At 40.2% G+C, this 20,413-nt stretch overlaps 4 protein-coding genes across 8 annotated transcripts in view; 2 read left to right on the top strand and 2 right to left on the bottom strand.

Moving 5' to 3' along the window:
• LOC119026695 overlaps positions 1–20,413 on the top strand; it is a 1,024,654-nt gene that overhangs the window by 207,933 nt on the left and 796,308 nt on the right. The gene's annotated exons all lie outside the window — the stretch shown is intronic.
• On the top strand, positions 628–3,134 carry LOC119027005 (lysozyme g-like). 2 transcript variants are annotated; one of them, XM_037111790.1, is made up of 5 exons: positions 628–755; positions 1,914–1,991; positions 2,121–2,317; positions 2,409–2,559; positions 2,651–3,134. In XM_037111790.1, exons 1-5 carry the CDS (start codon positions 752–754, stop codon positions 2,785–2,787), a joined length of 567 nt encoding a protein of 188 aa, XP_036967685.1. In that variant the 5' UTR covers positions 628–751; the 3' UTR covers positions 2,788–3,134. The 2 variants fall into 2 exon arrangements, with proteins under 2 accessions (XP_036967685.1, XP_036967694.1); XM_037111799.1 differs by lacking the exon at positions 628–755 and adding an exon at positions 1,596–1,631.
• LOC119026824 (zinc finger protein Gfi-1-like) lies at positions 2,976–10,899 on the bottom strand. Of its 2 annotated transcripts, none has more exons than XM_037111408.1 (6): positions 10,717–10,899; positions 6,352–6,652; positions 5,994–6,238; positions 4,893–5,024; positions 4,594–4,759; positions 2,976–4,400 (listed from the first exon to the last, which is right to left on the bottom strand). In XM_037111408.1, the coding sequence occupies exons 2-6, from the start codon at positions 6,611–6,613 to the stop codon at positions 4,222–4,224; spliced, it is 984 nt and encodes a 327-aa protein (XP_036967303.1). In that variant the 5' UTR covers positions 6,614–6,652; positions 10,717–10,899; the 3' UTR covers positions 2,976–4,221. The 2 variants fall into 2 exon arrangements, with proteins under 2 accessions (XP_036967303.1, XP_036967294.1); XM_037111399.1 differs by lacking the exon at positions 10,717–10,899 and adding an exon at positions 9,786–10,376.
• Positions 12,150–20,413, bottom strand: part of si:ch211-239f4.1 (EVI5-like protein) — a 38,339-nt gene continuing 30,075 nt past the window's right edge. For both annotated transcript variants that reach the window (XM_037110909.1, XM_037110917.1), the window contains 3 exons: positions 20,094–20,189; positions 19,877–19,972; positions 12,150–17,325 (listed from right to left, as the gene is read on the bottom strand). In XM_037110909.1, the coding sequence (XP_036966804.1) occupies positions 17,017–17,325; positions 19,877–19,972; positions 20,094–20,189 (501 nt within the window). In that variant the 3' untranslated portion in view covers positions 12,150–17,016. The remainder of the gene's footprint in view (positions 17,326–19,876; positions 19,973–20,093; positions 20,190–20,413) is intronic.

Below are 20,413 nucleotides of genomic sequence, written 5' to 3'. Positions count from 1 at the left end.
GTTTCTTGTGTATACATGTAAATATAAAATACTGTATTTAACCATTAGAGTAACCCACAATAGTTAGTACTATTTGGATTTCTGTAACTGAAAAAGTACACAGGGGAGTCAAGTAAACAAATCATCCTTTATGGGAACAGTGTCTTTGTTTCCTCTGGGTCCTGAGGACAGTCAAATGTAAAATATAAACTACCATGTCCTTACAAAAAAGTACACTTCAAGTAAATTTAAGTATGAGTTATATGTATATTTCTGTAGTCTACTTTATTTAGTAAGTACAAAATGTATGTACTACTAGTGTACTTGCATGTGTTCTACTTCTGTACCTCTCTGGACTAAACTGGCCCACTTTTTGTTTCCAAAAGTAAACTTCTGAGGAAAGCTTAGGTGTAAGATTAGTAAACTTTGAATGCAGAACTATTTTAACGACTAAGTTTTATCTTGTACTGCAGCTATCCTGTGAACTGTGAGTCAAATAGGTACTGGTTATGTACTTCCAGGCCACTTTATAGTTGATAAAATGATGTGTTGTCTTCACTGGCAAACCATCCAGACCTGCTGAATAAGCCCCTCTGCAGGTGAGAAATAGAATAACAGCCAAGATGAGGAAGTCGTAGTTTAACCAGAAGTAATCCACCAGTATAAGTACCTGTGTGCTGCCAGCTCACACCCAAAAGTGAACAGAGGGACACAGTGCTGCAGCTCTCACTTTCCAGTCTCAAGTGGACCGTCAGAGAAGAAATCAGGAAAGATGAGTGAGTGTTTGTGACATCTGACTGTTGGTAGAACTTGACTTCTAGCTGTTAATCTGCCTGTGATTTAAACAAAAAGAACCAAAATACTTACTCACAAGAAACAACAGTGTGTGTTATCACTCTGTATCTTTCTATAAAATCATTATATTTCAAAGTTATTACTGTAATGGACTGTACTTTCTTGAACCTTTATTATTTCATACTTTTTTACTATTTCATACTTTTGTAGTTGTGCCAGGTATGCTGTACACACCCAAATTACTGTGTCTCTTGTTTGTGGAGATGTGCAGGCTTATGTAACTGTACACTCCCTTAAAGTTCCCATGAAGTCAAAATTGCTGTCTTCATCTCATGTCTTGCCCTTTTTCTCACCTGTACACCCGTATCGGGTAACAGTGGGCAGAAAAGGCCATTGCACATATATTTTTAATGGCAGTTAAGAGTTTGTAACTTCCTGAAAAAGAACAGGGAGCCTAAAAAAGAGGGAAGGGACTTGGCGCAATCAATATTGCATAGGAGCCAACTCTATTGTAATCTAATGGACATGCATGGGCTAGCACAACCAGTCATTAGCCAACCAGTAATTAGTCATTAGTCATCAGTCATTAGCCATTAGGGTGTTCTTTCATTTGAGTCAGAAATGAAAAAAAAAATATTGGATCCAATAATCGACCTAATAATAAATCAACTTACACAGAGTATAGATATGCATCCTGATAGGCATCTCTTCAACAAAGGTTGTAGGACATAGACATGCGGGGCTGTAAGTCGGCTTGTCCATGCGTCATCAAGGTGTCTTTGTCGTGTGTTGCAGTGACATCCATTGAAGTGAGCAGGCTAACCAGCTAGCCTCCTGGCCACATTGTACCCTAGGAGGTGATAGTATGTTAGTATGCAACACCAACACTAATAGAGCAAGCAAATAGGAGCAATACCTGCATGGCTAGCTGAGCTAACTAACTAACTACTGTCAGCCACAGTTAGCAGCAGTTAGCTTTTACTCCAGTACTTTGCTACTCTTTATTTGTTTCTAGAATGAATTCAACAGGTTGCCAACAGGTTTTCTTACATATAGCACCTTTTAAAGTCCACATGCTTTACACTAATATAAATGTGCAGATGCGTTGAAGAGGAATCTAACAAATGGAACATTTGCAGGTTACGGAAACATCATGGGTGTTGAAACTACTGGTGCCTCAGCAGAAACAGCTAAGTCGGACGGGCTGGGATACACAGGTAAAGACTACAGTAACACAGACAAACACAGAAGCTGATTTGATAGAAAATGAAAGAAAAACTAACTATATAGTCTTCATCATCATTGTTAGGCAACAGTCCTGTTCTCTGTCTGATTTCTCTGTAAAGGAGTGAAGGCATCACACAAGATGGCAGAGACTGACGCCGGCAGAATGGAGAAGTACAAGTCTAAAATCAAAAGTGTGGGAGGTAAATATGGAATCGATCCAGCTATCATCGCTGGCATCATCTCCAGAGAGTCCAGGGCTGGAAATCAACTAAAGGATGGCTGGGGAGATGGGGGTAACGCCTGGGGACTGATGCAGGTCATAACAAAGATTACTCTTTTACTCGTGTCCTCTTAGTTGAACCTTACAGTCCAATACAATAACAGCAGTATTCATCCCATTTCTGTAGGTTGACGTGAATCCACAAGGAGGTGGACACACTAAACGGGGTGCATGGGACAGTGAGGAACACCTCTGCCAAGGCACAGAGATCTTGGTTGATTTTATCAAACAGGTCACCAAAAAGTTACCTAGCTGGACCAAGGAGCAGCAGCTGAAAGGTTTGTTTGATTGAACCAGTCCGCTCAGACATCACTCATCATCTCTCTTCACTGGTTGTTACTCAGCTTTGTTCTTATTTTGTCTCTGCAGGAGGAATAGCAGCCTACAATTTTGGGGTTAAAAACGTCCGCACCGTTGCAAATGTTGATGTTGGCACACACCATGGAGACTACTCCAACGATGTTGTTGCCAGAGCTCAGTGGTACAAAACCAATAGGGGCTACTAACAGCACAATCCTCTGCAAAATCTCCTTCAACTCATAAAGGAAGTTGATGTTGAGGTGTGCTTCGCGTAATCATGTAATTGCAAAGCTAAACTACTAATGAAATAAATGTTTATCGGGCTGAAGTCTCAGTGTGAACTCAGTATGAACTAGTTGAGATCATTTGCAGAAATGTAAGGAGAAAAGTAACATTCACTGTATCCTTTTTTACGACTGTAACTGCACTGTTGTTGAGGCTGCTTCATGATTTACATAATTTGCTTAATACGGCTGATTTAGTGCATTGATTATCGCAGTTGCTTTCAGCTGCTTACAAAGTGAGAGATGTAATAAAGCATGTAGTGTCACCACTCTGTGTCAAATCAACATTCCTTCAATGCAAAATCTGTACAATGTAAAGGGAAAATGGTAATACTTCATTTTACAGGTCCATATATTTCGTGGTAAGTAGGTTGTTATTATAGATCATTGTATATGAAATTGCTTTGATGTTACCCTCAGATTACCACAATATTTGCCTCAAAATCCATCGAACAATTACTCCAATATTGTTTAACATGAACAACAAGCAGTTAATAAGTAGCTGCTTATTCTTTTCATACATTTCCAGGAAACTTCAAACTGGTTTCTGCTTAACTTCTGTTGATCATGCCATTTTGTTTTTGTGAGTAGTTTCTGTCTAACTTCCATTTACCTCAATTTACTGCCTTGTAGAAGTTGGGCAGAAACAAGATGGAAATTAGGCTGTGACGATTCATTTACATTTAGCAGCCTGCTGAGTTATAGATTAAAATTGTAAAGAAATTACCACTGGTTGTTAGAAAAATAGCAGAATATTTTTATTTGAAGTTATACTGGGGTATTCACAACAATGTTTGAGATAAATAAAGTGGTAATTGAGGTCATTTCAAAGACAAATTAAGCTGCACATAATCCTTGAAGTTTTTTACTAACATAATGACAGATCTGCGGAGAAGATGGACAAATCGTGTCGAAAAGAACATAAAACATCTTTGAATTGACTTTGTTGCTAATGATCTTTAGTGATGCCATTAGAACCACATTTTTTTCAAAGCTGTTGACATGCTGTCAATTTAAAAAAGAATACAAAACACAAATAATGGCAACACTTATTGGATATAAATATGAAACACTATTAAAATGAGAGTAACTCACAACAGTACAATTCTGGACTTGTATTACTAAATACGTACACAGGGGATTCAAGTCAAATTACTGTGTTGTTTCTGAGCAGAGTAATAACAGCATCTGTCTCCTCTCAGTGTCCTTCAAGACAGTCAAATGTCAAATATAAACCATTATAGCATTGGATGTGAGATGAGATTTCATGGTAGTAACAACACGGTCAGTAGCTTTCTGTCCTGAATGTGTTTCTGCTGGTTGAAGGCTGAAGACGTTGAGTCGGCCGCGTCAGAGTCAGCGGTAGGCGCAGTGGTGCTCCTGGTGCTGCCGCAGGTCCACTTTATGCTGGAAGCTGTAGTGGCAGCGAAGACAGCGGTAGGGCCGGTCGTCCCTGTGTTTACGGCTGTGGGTGATGAGGTTGGAGCTCTGGCTGAATGCCTTCCCACATATCTGACACACATGAGGCTTCTCCCCTGGCACACAAACACAGAACAGGTCACGTGAACACACAGGATGTTGAATTTGTACGCGCTGATTTGATGGTTTGAAAGCCAATTACACAATGGAACACCGTGGAAAATGAAACTGCAGTTCAGTTTAACAAATTCAAATGAATGACATCAGCTGTGGACCGAGGAAACAACCACAGGTGATTCATATACCCACCGGTGTGTATGAAGGTGTGTTTCTTCATGTCAGACTTCTGGTGGAACCTTTTGCCACAGTACTGGCAGGGATAGGGCCGGGTGTCTGAATGTATGAGCAGATGAGTGGACAGGGTGGAGGAGCGCTTGAATACTTTCCCACACACTGAGCAGCCGAACGTCCTCTCCTAAAACAAACGGCACTGTGGTTATAGATTCAGTATCGTACCCCATATGTGCATGAGTCTTTTAGTTTGCACGGTGCATTTTGTCCGAAGAAATGACGAGATAATATCACACAAAAACAAGTGTGACGCTAACCTTGCCCCTGCATAGAGACTGCTCAGCAGGTCTGTCTGTCCTGCTGGACTTGATGTGTGCTGCTGACAGAGGTGCTCGGCTTCCGTGACTCTTGACCATGTGAGTCTTCAAACTTGACAAACAGGAAAATATCTGCAAAGAAAACATGAACACAATTCACACTGGAGAACTGAAACCTACATTATGGTGATTACTCTCTGGTTTAGTCTTTTAGCTTCTGGTCGCTGTTGCTGGCTAGGCCTACAGAAAACTCCTGATCAGTTCACAAAATCTGCTACACACTTCTGTGGGACCACATATTCACATTCATGTGGAGTTCATGTTACCTGAGCACCACATCCACCACAGATTACGGAAAATCAGGAGACAATATTTGGGGCAGATTTACCTACAGCGTCAACTCATGTACACCTACAGTCTACTGCAACCTAGGCTCAACTCGTTTACTGTGTGTTGCAGCTGTAGCTTGATGTTTAAAGCTGCAAATTTTAATGAATGGACCGTATTTATATAACAACATCCACTCATTCATACAATGGCGAGAGGCTACAATGCAAGACGCCGCCTGTCAAGAGCGATAATCTTTCATATACGCTCATACACCCCTGGAGGAGCAATTTGGGGTTCAGTGCCTTGCTTCATCTTCAACATGCAGACTACAGGTGCTGGGGAATTGACCACTGACCGTCTTATTACGACTGCTCTATCTCCTGAGCCACAGAGCAATGATTAACTTATCAGTCTGATGGTGCAGCTAGGTTATTAAAGTTATCAACATTTCATATTGCAGATACTTTGTCTGGATCTGATTTAAAGATATGAATAAACAGACAACTTGCAAAACTAATGGCATTCCCATCAGCTTCTGTTGAACTCAGTACATTCAGTTGCTACACTGTTTAACAAAGTTAACCTTTTTTCACCATCAGCATATTTTGTAAACAGGGGATGCCAGAATCAAGTAAATCCAAAGCTCCTTGTAGCTTTAATTCAACACATGTTGTATCTTCTCACTTCCCTTTTCCACTTAAACATTTGCTTTCTTTCTGGTTGTTGGTCTGTCAGACAAATTAATTCCAATGTAATGCAGGGATGTCATACTTTGATACAGAGTGGACACTCCTGTCTCAGAGCACCGATCTTCAAGCTGCCTCGGCTCCTGGTCTCCCTCAGGATCTGAGGGTGCTGAGTCATGTCTCCCAGTCCCTCACACACTTTGTCTGGATATCCTGAGCTCACATGAGGTCGGGACCATACTTCTGGTGTGGGAGGGTGAGACTCTGCTCTCTCCATGGGGATACATGTCTTTGAGCTGACAGGAAAGCATGGCTCAGCAGATCTGCAGTCTAAATACAAAGATAATGAACGGCAAGTTAACTGGCTGTTTTAATTTGAAGTTATCTAGTTAGCATTTTGGGTATTTTCCAAATAAGTTAACAGATATAGGTCTTTCACTGACCGTTAGATATAGGACTAAATGGAGGAAGGTTTCCATTTCCATCAGAGTGTTTGGCAGCCTGAAGGTCTTGCTGCAATAATGCGATGGACACTGCATTAATATCAGGTGTTTTTACTGCGGAGTACTCCAGGGATGCATCCCAGGACCCCGTCTGTTCTCCAAGCTGGCTGAACGTAACCAGCGTCAATCCAGGATCAGGGCTTCTTGCTATGGGCCGGTGGTGGTGCAACCCTCCTCGCTTCACCAAGAATGAACGAGGCATCACTCAGGAGGGAGGAAGATTGAATGATATTCAAGTCGTCTAGAGGAACACAGAAATTAAATGAATTGAAATGTACAGTAGGCTTTTCCTTGATCTGAAACTTAAAAATTACCAATTTGTATAAGTAGTGGTCCATATGTTATGTACAACCTCATCCACTGTGACTTGAGACATTTATAAAGACGATCACTCAAAGGGCTATGCATGATATATGCATTGCCCAGAAGAGGGCAGCAGAAGTATACAGACTGTACTTCCTGATTCAATCTGCGTAAATACTGAAATAACATGCTGTCGATCCGTTGATACTTTAAAGCAGAGAAGACAATGACAAAACATTTTGTTCTTAAATGTAGATTACACTGTCCTGATTAATTAGAGCTGATGTTTTAGCATTGTTTGCTTAACTTTGTCCTCTACATGACATATATATATATATATATATATATATATATATATATATATATATATATATATATATATATATATATATATATATATATATATATATACTTCATGGGACCTTAATATGGTGACTGGAAAAGGACAAATTATTCCTTGATCCTGTTTGAATTGTGCCATGAATCACACATACGATGTTCGTCAATTTAAAAGGTGATTTTTCATAAAAAGAAATAAGACATTTATGATAAGACTGTGAAAACAAGTAATTACAAACACTACACACCCAACAATTTCCTGTTATTATTACTGCGATGAAACTGTTGTTTTGTTGGTACCTTTTCTGTGCCAGTTCATATATTTGTTTTATGGCACATTTCAAATGGGATCAAACATGATTTGTCTCGCTCCATTCTCTAAAATAGAAAGTTAGTTAAGGTCTCATGGGGTCCACAGGAAGGGCCGTGATTCTGCTCTCTTTACATGTCAGGTTGTTGTATGAATTTGCTCTCAAAAGGTTTTCTTCATCTTTCTGCTTCACATGTTTACTAGCCGCAGATGTTGCCATGGCATTTTAGTCAGTGGTCCCTTTTATTTCATTTCTTGTCACGTTGAATTACATTTTCCTTTCAGTCAGTCTTCTAAATCCTGATTGACAAACTGCGGTGGGCCTGTCAGATGCCGTGTTGTCAGCTGTGGATCTTCTTGACTCTGTTAAGTTAACCCTAACCCTAACCCTAAGAGATTTTTTATTTTTTTTTTTCCATGGGTGAGTTCTCCCACCTTTGGAGCTTCTGTTAACGCACATTCACACTGCAGGTGTGTGACATAGACAGTCATAGCAGAATTGCAAGTATATCACCTAACATCAACACGAACAGCAATATGGGCTAAAGCTGCAGGGGAGGGCAACAATGAGGTGTTAACACCACATAAAAACAAAACACTAGAAAAGTGACACGCATGTTAAAAAGTATTCGAAAATGACTTCAGCAGTAGGTTAAGGGGCTTAAAACTCAGATGAAAAAAACAACTGCAAATAAACCAGAGGCTGCACGTTTGAGACACATTCTCATCTGTTCTCTCCTCTGTAGAAAAAAAAGGAGTAAGCCATCACTCCGAGAAGACAAATGTCCCCAGAGAATAAAAGGCTTGTGTGGTGCCAGCACATAAATAATGTGATGACATCAGAGGACTGATGAGAGATCTGTTCAAATACTCACACACAATCAGTGAATGTTTGATTTGAATTACACCGATATAAACAGGTTATGAGGCTGTGTATAATAGCATCCTTTTACATCGATTTAGTGTTTGTATTACTGATATATGTATCAAATGTGTAACGTTATTTTATTATCTGACAGCCCGAAGCTTCTGGACACATGATTCTCTGTCTTATGTTACATTATAAGATTATCTGCAGTGGTGGGAGAAATGCACAGATATTTCAAAAAACTAAAAATCTTCGAAACTGAAATATGAGTGCTGTAATTAAAATTCTACTTAAGTTAAATACATAAATACATATTTCAAGTAGGATGTAGAGCTGCTCGTTCTGAATGTTATATAAAATATTATATATTACATTATAAGATACTGGTGGGGATGCAAAAGTAGTGATTCTAGGGTTGTAGCTGCTCAAGGTGGAGCTATTTTTAACAACGTATCTCCATTTGGGATTTGGAGCCATGATATTGAAACTATGTAAAAAGTTTAGGAGAAAATTGACAACAGCCTGTGGATTTATATGACGTGACAAGGAGCCCGAACTCGACACAGCTTTTTTTGAAAGAGGTCACCAGGCAAAACCCCCGGAGTGATCTTTGACACCACCATGTATTTTATAAGCTCCTTAATCTGAACAATAACTACAGCAGTTGGATACATTTAGAAAGGAAATGTATCTTTTACTTTAATTTCTTATACTTGCGAGTTGTTAGATTAACTTTGTGACCTTCCCTCATCGTCAGCTAAGAGTTCTTAACTCGTCGTCTTTGCTTGTTCGTACGTCTGTCTGAACACACGCATACCGACACGAGCACAATTTACTCTCTGAGCTATTTTTCAAAAATTCAATGAGCACGCGTTTTTTAATAAGTAGCTGCTGTGACTGCGTTAGGTGTCTGTTTTAACGAGCTAAAGCGCATTTTGTGTGGCAGTTTGCATGATGACGTTCTCCTTTATTTATGTCAATGTTCCGTTTCATTTGTGTAATTCTTTGAACAACACAATGTGAACAGTCAAATAAAAATGTGCCGATACATTCCCGGTTACATTCACTGTGAACAGAGGTCAAGGTCAAGGTGTTTGAGAATCTTTTCTTCTTTTTTTATGATGACCGAAATTTCAATAGCTTTCTTTTTTTGCTTTGTTGTGGCTTGAACATGTTGCCCGTACCGTGGGTCGACATACTGGCAGCTGTGTGTCGACCTGACTGAATTTAGACTCTAATCATGATTCTTTTACGCACGCCAAACTCACCAAATCTATGTGGAATAAGGAAAAATTGCTGAGATTCGTGATAAGACACCTTGAAAACTGACCGACTGACTGAATAAGAAGAATACTGAAATAATCCAACACAACTTGCTTTAAAAAATGTTATTAATAATATTAAAAAACAAAATATCAAAAATTAAGGAAACACTACAACAGCCCAAAATATTTTTCCTTAAATCAATGTTAAAAGGAAACAAACATCAGCGTAGCTCTCATTTAACCAGAAATATGAATCTTTTTTTTCTAAACGAAACATGAAAACACTCACCAGATTTTTACATTCCACCAAGGCTTCTTAACGTCTCACACAGACTTCACACTGATAATATAGCTGAAATGAGAGTGTAATACAGTTCAGAGCTGGAGAGTCGGTGTGTCACATGTGAGGTCAGCCCGCTCTCTGAGACGGATCGTGAGCTGCTGGTGTTGCCTGCAGGCCGGCGTGAAATGTGGAGGACGAGGAAGTGTTTCAGCTCTGAAACCTCTGAGCCGACAACCACACTGCTTCCTCACTCACAAACCCAAACACAGCACACTCACAGCAGCGCTTGATCTGTCTTAAAAAAAAAACAAAAAAAAAACAACTGCTCTGTGTGAATTGTGGATACGTGGCAGTGTTGAAAACTGAGTATCAGATGAATCTAGGGAAGGCAGATAAAGCCGATGTGAGAGGAAGAGGAGGGACGACTGTGCCGAAAATTCTTCAGAAAATGTTGACACACTCTGGTGACACAGATCTGTTACAAAACAGACCACTGGGGTCAAGTTCGAAAAAGCCGGCTGATGCAACAGCAGATTCCCTTTTATAGTGCTGAATAAATACAGCTCAGTAATGACAAGAAGGCACGGCCAGAGATGAATACGTCTGAGTGATGTCTATGGATGCATGTACTGTAAATGACGAGGAAGTTGTTTTCTATTCTTGTTTTTGCTTCTCGTCAGATACCATAAAACAACCAAAACCAACAATGAATCGATTCGACCAACAAGTAGTCTCTGAGTCAAAGCCTGATAATGCTAAGTTCTCTCTGCGAGTGAGTTACACTGTTCAGTATGTAAACTGAGACGCTTTGTCAAAAACAAAAACACCAACCTGCTGCCTACACTCAGCAGCTCCGTAAATGTGTATTAATCCGCTGCTGAACGTAGTCCCCAGCAGATGGGGAGTTTTGTTTGAGTTATATTTGCTAAAAACTTACGTGACCAGCAGTCTTTGGTGGAAATAACATGGGCACAAGGGCAAACAAGCTGCAAATAGACAAAACATGAGCCAATTAAGAAAACTTCAGAGAAATCTTCATCGATTTGATGATGCCTTTGGAAAAACATAATGATTAAAAAATGATCTTCTCTTCAGATCTTTTATCTTTTCTCTAAAGATATTTTCAAGTCCACCCAACTTCTGAGGGCAGCTGCAGTTTTTTTTTTTAGTTTTGTTGACAACTAGAAAAATATTGCACATATCAAGGCTTAACTTTGAACTGTGAGGTAATGGTGAACTCACTGGTGCCGGCTCACACATCATGTTCACCATCACAAAGGCGTCACAACTACCTGCCAAGAAGAACCGTTTTAAGGGCCAATCTGTATGTTAAGTTATGTTAGGTATAACATCATATTCATATAAGGATACAGTTGGTAGTATTCATCCAGTTTAGTAAGAGGGGGAAATATTCAATTATGCTAATCCAACCAGTGAAATTTAGCTAACTGGCATAATGTTTGGTATTTTGAGGCACGTTGAGTTATTTCGTTTATATTTTAGGTAATTCTAAGTCATTATTAAATTGCATTTTGACAAAATAAGGTGTGCTGACACTATTTTATGCTACCTTTTTTTTTACCACTTCAATCTCTGAACAGGTCATAAATTAGCATGCTATCATTAGCTTTCACTGCAGCTTAACTAGCTAACAGTAACACAACAGTATAATGTCTTTCTATTCTGCGTTAAAATGTTACACAGTTTCAATTACACCTTAATTTGTTTTGTTGAGTTTCGCACGTGCGTCATCCCAAATGTTTCCAGTGATGTTCAAGGTAACAGTAAGTTTCATGTGGTTGCCTGCCACTACTTCTTGGATAGGATAGTCGGTGAACAAGACTGAATTTAAGGTGAATAAAACTTTTAAACCCGACCTCATCTGTGAACACTTGTGCTTAAGACACGTAAGGAGCATTTTCATCAGCAGGGGTAGTTGTTCAGTGGTTTGTACAACAACAGTGAAGCGAGTTTGCGGGCAGGAAGATTTGTGTTTATTTGCGTTACTGATGCCGTGTTTATCAGCCCCGAAACTAACGTTAGTGAGCAGCGGAGGGTGTGTGTGTGTGTGTGTGTGTGCGTGTGTGGTTAAATCTCTAGCTTTAGCTGACACATAAACTAAGCAGTAGGTCTTACCACCCTGTCTGCCCGGCCCTCAACACAACACTTTTCTTGATAGAAAGCTCCCCAGTTGCAAAAGTTACATAATGCATGTTGAATGTAGTAGTGTGTACATTTCAAAAGCTAGCACTATTTTAGCTATGTTTGAACATGTGAGGTGCTGGTTTCAACGGGTCTCTGTGCAACATGGACCTGGAAATAACAGCAGAATCCATAAACTGCATCAGTGACAAAACAATCAAGCCTTTGCAAAGGTGCAATGTCAAAGTTTTATTTTGTACCATTCCTAGGATACAGAACACTGAAATGTATTTTTTCCCCATCATACTGGAATTTATATAATCTTTACTGTCATTTAATATATTTGATAACAACATCAGCTGAATTGCAAGACAGAAAGAGAGAGGGCGGACAGGGTTCCTGGGTATGATGCTGTGGATCTCGAACAGCCGTCACAAACAGCACACACATCTGAGAAATCCTAACACACGAACCAGGGTGAACACTGTTTTTTCTTACTGTCCGCGAGCAAACACTCACATGTGACACACTGTTCTTATTTCCTGCTTTAAACTGTCGAAAAAAACGTGCAGATGTTCCAGTTTAAGATGATAAATCTGGACCATCATCTTTATTCTGCCCACACATAATTCACTTTATATTACATGGCTGTTTAATGAAGGGCTGTAGTGGCCGACGTGTTGACGAAACCCTTGTTAAACATACATGAAGTCATTTAGCATTGAGTGTAAATCTACCTACTTTTATGGCACATTAGGATGTTTAATCATGATCATCTCGTGTAACGCTGGAACCAAAGTACTGATGGCGATTATAAAAATAATATTAAGGATGAGAGCTAGTACCATATTCAAAAGTAATTTACAAACATATCAAAATGTTCCCTCACAGTAGATAGAGTTGTATTTAGACGGTGGTGAGAACGGAGCACCATCACTGAACAGCAGTGTACAGATGTGGTATAATGTGTTGAAGGACCCTGAGCACAGATCTGGGTCCAGATTAGGGTCCATTTTGGAAAGGGAATGGAAACTCGGACTGAAATATTAAAGCTATAATTCTTAAGATTCCAGTTGCGGTCGATCTAGCGACACCTGTGGTTAGTGGTGGCAATGATAAACATGTTTTAATACTACAGCTCCCAGAGGTCAGTTTAAAAACTTGCTTCCCTGTTGTAAAGTGAGCAGAAGACAAAACCAATTCAGTCAACACTGAGAGGATTTATCAGATCTTAAAGACAGACTCCCCGCCCTGTTATCTGCTAATGATCAGCTCCCATTTTGTTTGTCCAGACATCACCGACCTTGCTGGGTTGCTGAGGTAACTGCTAGGGTTTGAGCAAGTACTCCTCTAACGTGAGTATCCAGTGCAGATAATGAGAACGATTACCACCAGATTATAATCTGAGTAATATGTTTCAATATCTGTACTCATGATGAAAGAAAATCCTCGTTGGGCAACTGACTGAAATTTGTCTCTTTCAAGTTCTCCTTGTGATCAAAATCGCTGATCTGAAGCTCAGTTGTGAGGCTGCTGTGTTCTAATAAACAATAAATATCTAGAATAAAAATTAAAACATGATGAAGAACTGTGAATGAATTTCGAAAGCAGCTCACAGTGTCACCTCCACACAGGTGGCCAATCACTTTATGAGATGGTGGCCGTGAATGTCCGGATGTTGGTTTAGCAAATTGAGGACATTTTTGTTTGAGTTTGTTGTTTGATCCAATGTTGACTTGTGTGAGCACAGACTTCTGTTTTGCACATCAGTAGATTCATATCCTTGCTGTAAATCCTTTGAATCCCACAGTCTCACCAGTAACACTGCAAACTGCTACATAAGGAGGTAATTACAAAGTGTCAATGTATGGAGTTGCTGTATCCAGTCAGGGATATCATCAAAAAATGAAGTTAGATAGAATGAAATTCTTAAGGATTATAACTTGAAGCGAGATATTCAGTCAGTTCTGACCCAAAGTTTATGAATGCAAGGGTCTAAATCTCAGTCGCCATCCTGTGGTTGAACAAACTCAACTGAAATCACTTGGTCAACACTCATCTGACGTCTGACGATATCCAAACACTGATTTCAGCGTCGAGATTTCAGTTGTTACACCCACTGATGGCCAGTAAAAAGCTGTTATTTGCAACAGTATGGTGGGCAAACCAACATCCTCTTTAGCTCTTTGATGGCCGGTGCTGGAAGATCCAATTTCCTTATTTCTATCTCCTTTATCATCCCTTCATCTGTATTGCACACAAATGGGAGTTAGCATTGTAACGGCATAAAATGTGCCTTCAGAGAATTTTAGAGAACTCTTCCTAGGTCAGTTTGAAGAACAGTGAAGCACAACACAAAGTCTGGAGAGATGATCTTAACATAATAAGAAATTATCCCACCATGAATCTATCCATCCACAGCACCTCTTACTGCTTCCTTCCTCTTTCTCTGTAGTGCAAAGAGCAGATCACCGCTCTACATTTGACACCCTGTTAATAAACGACACACACTCTCAACACCTTCAGTCGGACTTAACTGACAGTGATACAGCTTTAAATATCCTCTACATACCTTTGTTCCTCTTACACTGTATATTTCATATTTCTGCATACATTTTACACCCCTTTTCTCTACACAGAATATATTAATGTTTGATATGTAAAATATTTTTCCACCCACACACTCTCTAGTCATGATGACAGCCTTACAGTATCAACTTCTCACGCCGCTTTCACTGGCCCACATGCTGCAGTTTTAGCCATCAGAAAGTGATATGAGCACATGAGATTAGCACTGTTACCTGGATTTCTTTTCGCCTGTATGAGACACTGATAATTAAAGGAATAGTTTGACATTTTAGGGAATACGCTCATTCGCCTAAATTAGAGGACCCGTAATACTTTCATGGCTGCCTGCTAATATAAAGCTACAGTCAGGGGATCCTTAGTTTAGCATAAAGACAGCTCGCCTAGAGCTGTTCAAAGGTGACAAATCCACCATAAAAGGCTCACTAATTGTCATGTTATTTCTAAAGGCAACTAAAAAATGTACAATTTCTTAAGTTAAAAGTTAGTTAAAAGTCAAATAAATAAAAAATAAAAAATGGCCCCTTGCTTGATCCGACATTTCAAGGGTTTCATCAGCTGGCACAAACCTCACTTCGTTTTGTACGACCATCGACTGCGCATAAAGAGGCCGACATGACAGGTCTTCAAGAGTGAAGCCAAAACATCTCAATCGCCTCCTGGTGGACTTAAAGCCCTCCCGCTCAATGGAAGCAGTAAGGATATGGGTCAAACTAAAAACTCAAAGTTCATGCCAAAAATGGTTTGTCATAAGCCATTAGATATTTGATCCAATAGAAAGGTGGTGAAATGTCATGATTGACAGCTGAGTCCTGATTCCGCGGACTGCGCAGAATATCTTGGCTTCATTTTTGTAGAGCTGGAAGAAGTGTAGATGTGTCATCCATCTTTATGTATGTTACTGGGTATGACCCGTAGCTTATAACGTTAGCTTATGTGAGCAAACCTTGGCTAGCTATCACATTGTATTAACAAACACAATGCAAAATCGAGCTAAGATATGCTAACATTAGCAAACAATGTACACCTGCAACTAGTCGTTTTAAACAAAGTGAGTGTGTAGCAGCCAGTAGCCTAGCAGCCACGGACTTTTGGACTACTTGCACTAATTTCACTATATGCTTCAGCATTTAATATTATGCCACTTGTAGCGAAGGAAAAGTGAATTCAAGTATCTCCTTAAATGTCCCACTTTTAACTACCTTTAACTGACACATACACAATGATCACACTTGATCTGAAGGAACGTATGATGTTCCCATCATTGTTAAATGCAGAGAAGCTCCAGGGAGGAATCAGGTTAAACTGCTCAGTTTTCAGATTCAATCAGTCTGCACAGTAGTTGTCAACAGGTGGCAGAGTTAACAGCTCTTATCTCATAAAGATTTAAAAGGAAGAAAAAAAACAACAAATAGAAAGAACAAAATGGAGGACGTTAATCCAAAATCATAGCAGCACATCTCTTGTCTCTGAAACGATCTGTGTCACAGTTAACCTGCGACAGACGACGAGTTGGCACAAAGGACGGTGAAAGTTTGGCCTCTGTCGGTATCTCTACACTCCTATAGTTTCATATAGATATAAAAAATAAAAAATTATCAAAATAAATTACAACATATAAATAATCAAAAACAAAACAAAAGATTTGGCAACATTGAGTTCTTCCTTCCTTTGTTGTGGGTTACTGTGAATAAGTTTAGACATGAGCTGTTGTATCAACTTGCTTGCCTTCTCGTCATCTGCAAGCCACAGACAGAAAACACAGAGATTTAGTATGTTAAAGTGTTCAGGAATTCATTTTTGAATGCCATCTTGTGATATCCCTACAGTCTGATGTGTACATATTCCTACATTGCACCTCCCATACTCAGTTCATTTTAACACTTGGTCTGCGGAGAGGTAAATGGATGGCCGATAGACTTGTTTTTTTTTCCTTGTTTGTCTTCCTAATGAGAGGCATAAAAAGGGTAAAGAGAGGATAAAGATGAACTCCAAACCAATCAGGAAGGAGAGTTCTATAAGGGTAGACAGAGCATACAGTATGTCAAGGTTCTATTTATAGGGAGAGGGAAAATGTATTTTCTGTCTGTCTACCCAGGTTTCACACCTCGTCACAGTCACAGGTTCAGGTCCAGTGGTTGATCTTGATCAGCAGCAGCGCTCTTGCTGATCCAGTTCGGGTCGATTAGTTTGTTTGTGTGTCATATGTTTAGATGGATATGTTTTAGACAGACAGCTTCTGGCGCAGTAACACATGGGAACAAAGATAGAGGCTTTACCTCTTTTTTTGAGGGAACACAGGACAGTGTTGGAGACAGTTAACAGGGGAGTGATGATCAGAAGAGGTTCGGTCAATGCCACTATGTCTGCATCAAGTTAAAAGTAAACACTGGAAAAGCGGAGGAGGAGGTCTGGTCCCATTTTACAGCAGCGGTCCCGTCCTGTAGAGCTCCAGCGTCTTTTTTTTAGTCCAAGTAATCCAATGAAACCTTCACGCCTTGTGCAGGTCTCAGTTATCCAGTGCCTCGGCGCACACCATGCTGCCATACAGCTGCTGTGGGTCTGGATGTGTCCGCACACGCTCCTCTGCCTCGCTGTCCGTGCTGCCCTCGCTGTCGAGTTGGGGAGATGGGTGACACGGGCCGGACAGGGTGGGGTAAAGGGCGTTGGGAGGCAGTGGGCTGGGAAGGAGGTCCTCATCTGAGCTCAGGTAGTCCCCCTCAGCGGAGGTGGGGCTGGCCAGACAGAGATCCGGGTAGTTGGTGCTTCCTCCACCAGTGACCCGGGGGGCTGCCTTCTGTCCTCGCAAGCGCCTGACCTGAACACAGAGAAGAAGATTGTTATTTCATTTTAGATGTTGGTCTATTTCATTGCTATGTAAAGCATTTCATTCTACTGAAGGACAGGAGGACCTAGATTTAATAAGGCGAAGTTTTTCCCTAATAAATTTTTTTCATATTTCCGGACATCGGTCCTGTCTGCAAGGATGACCATGATATGATGTTTGCAGATGTCTTCTTACACAGTACATCAGTATACGCATGCAGTACACAGCATTACATAAAGGTTTTGTGTTTGTTCCCCCCCTGAGATCAGTGTTGATGTTTCAAAACATCTTGGTAGCAATGCAAGAACTTGATAATTTTGCATATAATGGTAAATACGTTTATTATTCTTTACATGGTGTTGAATCCAGAAGATGGGCCTTTGTGAGAGCATTAAATGTCATGTGTGAGTGTACTTTTTTAACAGGTTGCTGGGGGTAAAAAAAACCCTGTGAAAACCAGTGATGTGTATCCTGCTTACTGTTTCGAGGTTGTGTAAATAGGGCAGTGGGGTCTTTAGAAATCTGAGCACCAGAGAGACTACCTGGCAGGACAGTAAAGTGAAACGGCTAGATTAAAAAAAAAAAAAAAGAAACGTTAAAATAAATTAAAAAAACTGTGTTCCTTTCCATCGCTTCTGTCCAGATTACGCCCGTTGCTGTTGCACGACGGACGATCTACCACCACAGTTTATCTGCATATGCATGCTTCTGTCGTGTTAACCTTGCATGTACCACAGTGACTAATGACAAATCTCAGAGGTTTTTGTTTCCCCCCATCATAGTCTCAGACTAGCTGCAGAGTGGGGGGAGGGGGAAACCAGTGGTTAACCAGTGGAAATGTTTTGACTGCTTATCAAGCTACAGCAATTTGTCAGGCTGTTCTTTTGGGTCCTTTACTAACATTTCTAACATTCACATGCTGGAATTCTAAGAAAATTAGCTCTTTCAAAAATCACTGAATTAATTTCAAGATGAATCATAATAATGAATTTGTGAAAATATGTGTGTCAAATGATTTAGAATCTGTCATTATGTCTCAGCACTGTTGATATGACTCAATCACGCGATGATCGCTCTGAAGACAACACTGAGATTTTTCTGAATTGTTCACTGCTTCCTCATTTGTACTCACGCAAGTTTCGCTCTCATTTATCAAACAAACCGCTTTGATGAAAAAAGGTGGGGAGAGGAGAAGAAAGGAGAGGAGCAGTAAAGGGCAGGGCAGTCTCATCACACCCCCTCACTTTAAACTTCAAACACTTCCCCCCTAGTCACGCACCGCCACTCTCTGAATGAACAAGCTCAGAGTGCATATCGGGTGAGAACTTCGTCTCCAAAACGGGGTTGGAAAGATCATCTTAAACCCGATAGGTCACTGAATTTTCTCTACCTACAAGTCATCTGAAGGTGAAATCTAAATATGGAAATCGGCAAAACTCAACTTATGACAAATGTTTTAACCAGACAGAGCGAGCAAGCTACTGTTTACAGAGGTTAAACAGCTGTGGCTTCACCTAAAACATGAAACGCTAAACGCTGTCAGACTGTCACACACTTTTTCTTTTGCAGTGTGTTCATCTGTCAGAATGAAAGTTAACTGGGAACCATATGAAGAGAGTACGGTGGTTTGGGAGGAGAAGTGGTCTCCTGTTACAAGAAAGACACCGACCCTACTGTGAGCATCGGGTGGAAGTGGTGTCTGTTGTGAGGCTGCATGTAGATGATAACATTCCTCTGTGGTGGTTAGCAAGACTGCTGGGTATCCACCTCTACACACTACACACGCTGTGTGGGTCCAACATATCTGAACGCCATTTCGAAGCAGCACCCATCCAGTCAATGAAATCACAGTGTAATTGACTATGTGTTTGTTAACTATATCAGTGTAACTAAAATAATTCATAGATACATAGATCAGAAAATATACCCCTTTTTAAATCATATGTCTACTTCAAGATCTGTTTTTATTATTTTTATCACTAATCTGAGTTATGGTGGCATTATGACAGAAGTTCAAATACCTCTTTCCAGCACTTAAGTAGACTTTCCTTGAGCAAATATCTTGTTACTGTTACTCCCTACATTTTAACACAAATATCCTTTTATTCACATTTTCAGAGCAGGCTGGTTACAGGCTGGTTACTTTAATGCATTTTAGAGGAATTATCAATAATTGTGCATCACTGCACGGCCCCTTCCCAGCATCACAAGACTCATTTGAAACTTATTAGTGCAAATCACGCACGGCAGATGTAGGTGAAGACTTGAATGGGGAGAAAAGGAGTGTAGTGACAACGACAGCAACATGGATGATGTGAGGTTCAGTTAGCTTTGCACAGAAATGGCCGGCAGAAATGAGGGAAGTTTTTATTTGTATTCTTTCCGTATATTTTGGAGCCTGTCCTTTTACTTGAGTGAAGAACTTGCATCAGCATTGTGGCTAGCTAGTTAACCAGCTACATGAAAATCAGGGACAGAAAAATGCCAACAACTGATTTTTTTTTTAATTCAGCTTTTTTTGTCAGTAAGTTATCAGCCCAACCTCGTTCTTCAGCTCAGCGATCTGGTCCCGGAGCTGGTTGATGTACTGTCTGGAGTCTGAGTGGTTCAGCTGGCCCTGGATCAGCCCTTCCTCCTTCTGAAAAACACATTGTTTCACACAGACGGTTAACGTCTCGGCCTGTTTGTTAAATCAATCATCCACAACACAGACGGCAGTAATATCTACATTCGTAAATTGCCGGCACATAAACACACACCTGTATCTCGAGTTCAGCAATCCTCTGCCTGAGTTCAGCCATGGCCGCCATACTGTCTGCTTCCCTCAGTCTCACTGCCATCACCTCCTCTTTACTCTGCATGCATGAGAGCAGAAAGAAGATATTTCCTGTTTAATAGCTGAACGCTGTGCATGACTGATTTCATCCATGTATATTGATGATGCATCATAAAGTGTCTCAGCCCCTCCATCTACATCCTGCTCTGTCCTCGTTTATTACAGCCATACTTCTTTTCTGGACATGAATCCTTGAATTAATAGTCAGACTCTGCTCTTTTTCTTTCTGAAACGTTTTCTATT

This window comes from Acanthopagrus latus, chromosome 1 (genome assembly GCF_904848185.1).
Source record: "Acanthopagrus latus isolate v.2019 chromosome 1, fAcaLat1.1, whole genome shotgun sequence".
NCBI classification, from domain to species: domain Eukaryota; kingdom Metazoa; phylum Chordata; class Actinopteri; order Spariformes; family Sparidae; genus Acanthopagrus; species Acanthopagrus latus.
This window is presented reverse-complemented; position numbering and strand designations above follow the sequence as displayed.

Excerpts from the sequence above, each read along its gene's own strand:
- LOC119026824 (XM_037111408.1), bottom strand. The coding sequence starts at position 6,613 with ATGCCTCGTTCATTCTTGGTGAAGCGAGGAGGGTTGCACCACCACCGG. Across the intron at positions 6,239-6,351 it reads ATTTAGTCCTATATCTAACG|ACTGCAGATCTGCTGAGCCA; the intron begins GTCAGTGAAAGA and ends CTTTGTATTTAG. Across the intron at positions 5,025-5,993 it reads AGTGTCCACTCTGTATCAAA|ATATTTTCCTGTTTGTCAAG; the intron begins GTATGACATCCC and ends TTTTCTTTGCAG.
- LOC119027005 (XM_037111790.1), top strand. Across the intron at positions 1,992-2,120 it reads GGACGGGCTGGGATACACAG|GAGTGAAGGCATCACACAAG; the intron begins GTAAAGACTACA and ends TTCTCTGTAAAG. Across the intron at positions 2,560-2,650 it reads CAAGGAGCAGCAGCTGAAAG|GAGGAATAGCAGCCTACAAT; the intron begins GTTTGTTTGATT and ends TTGTCTCTGCAG.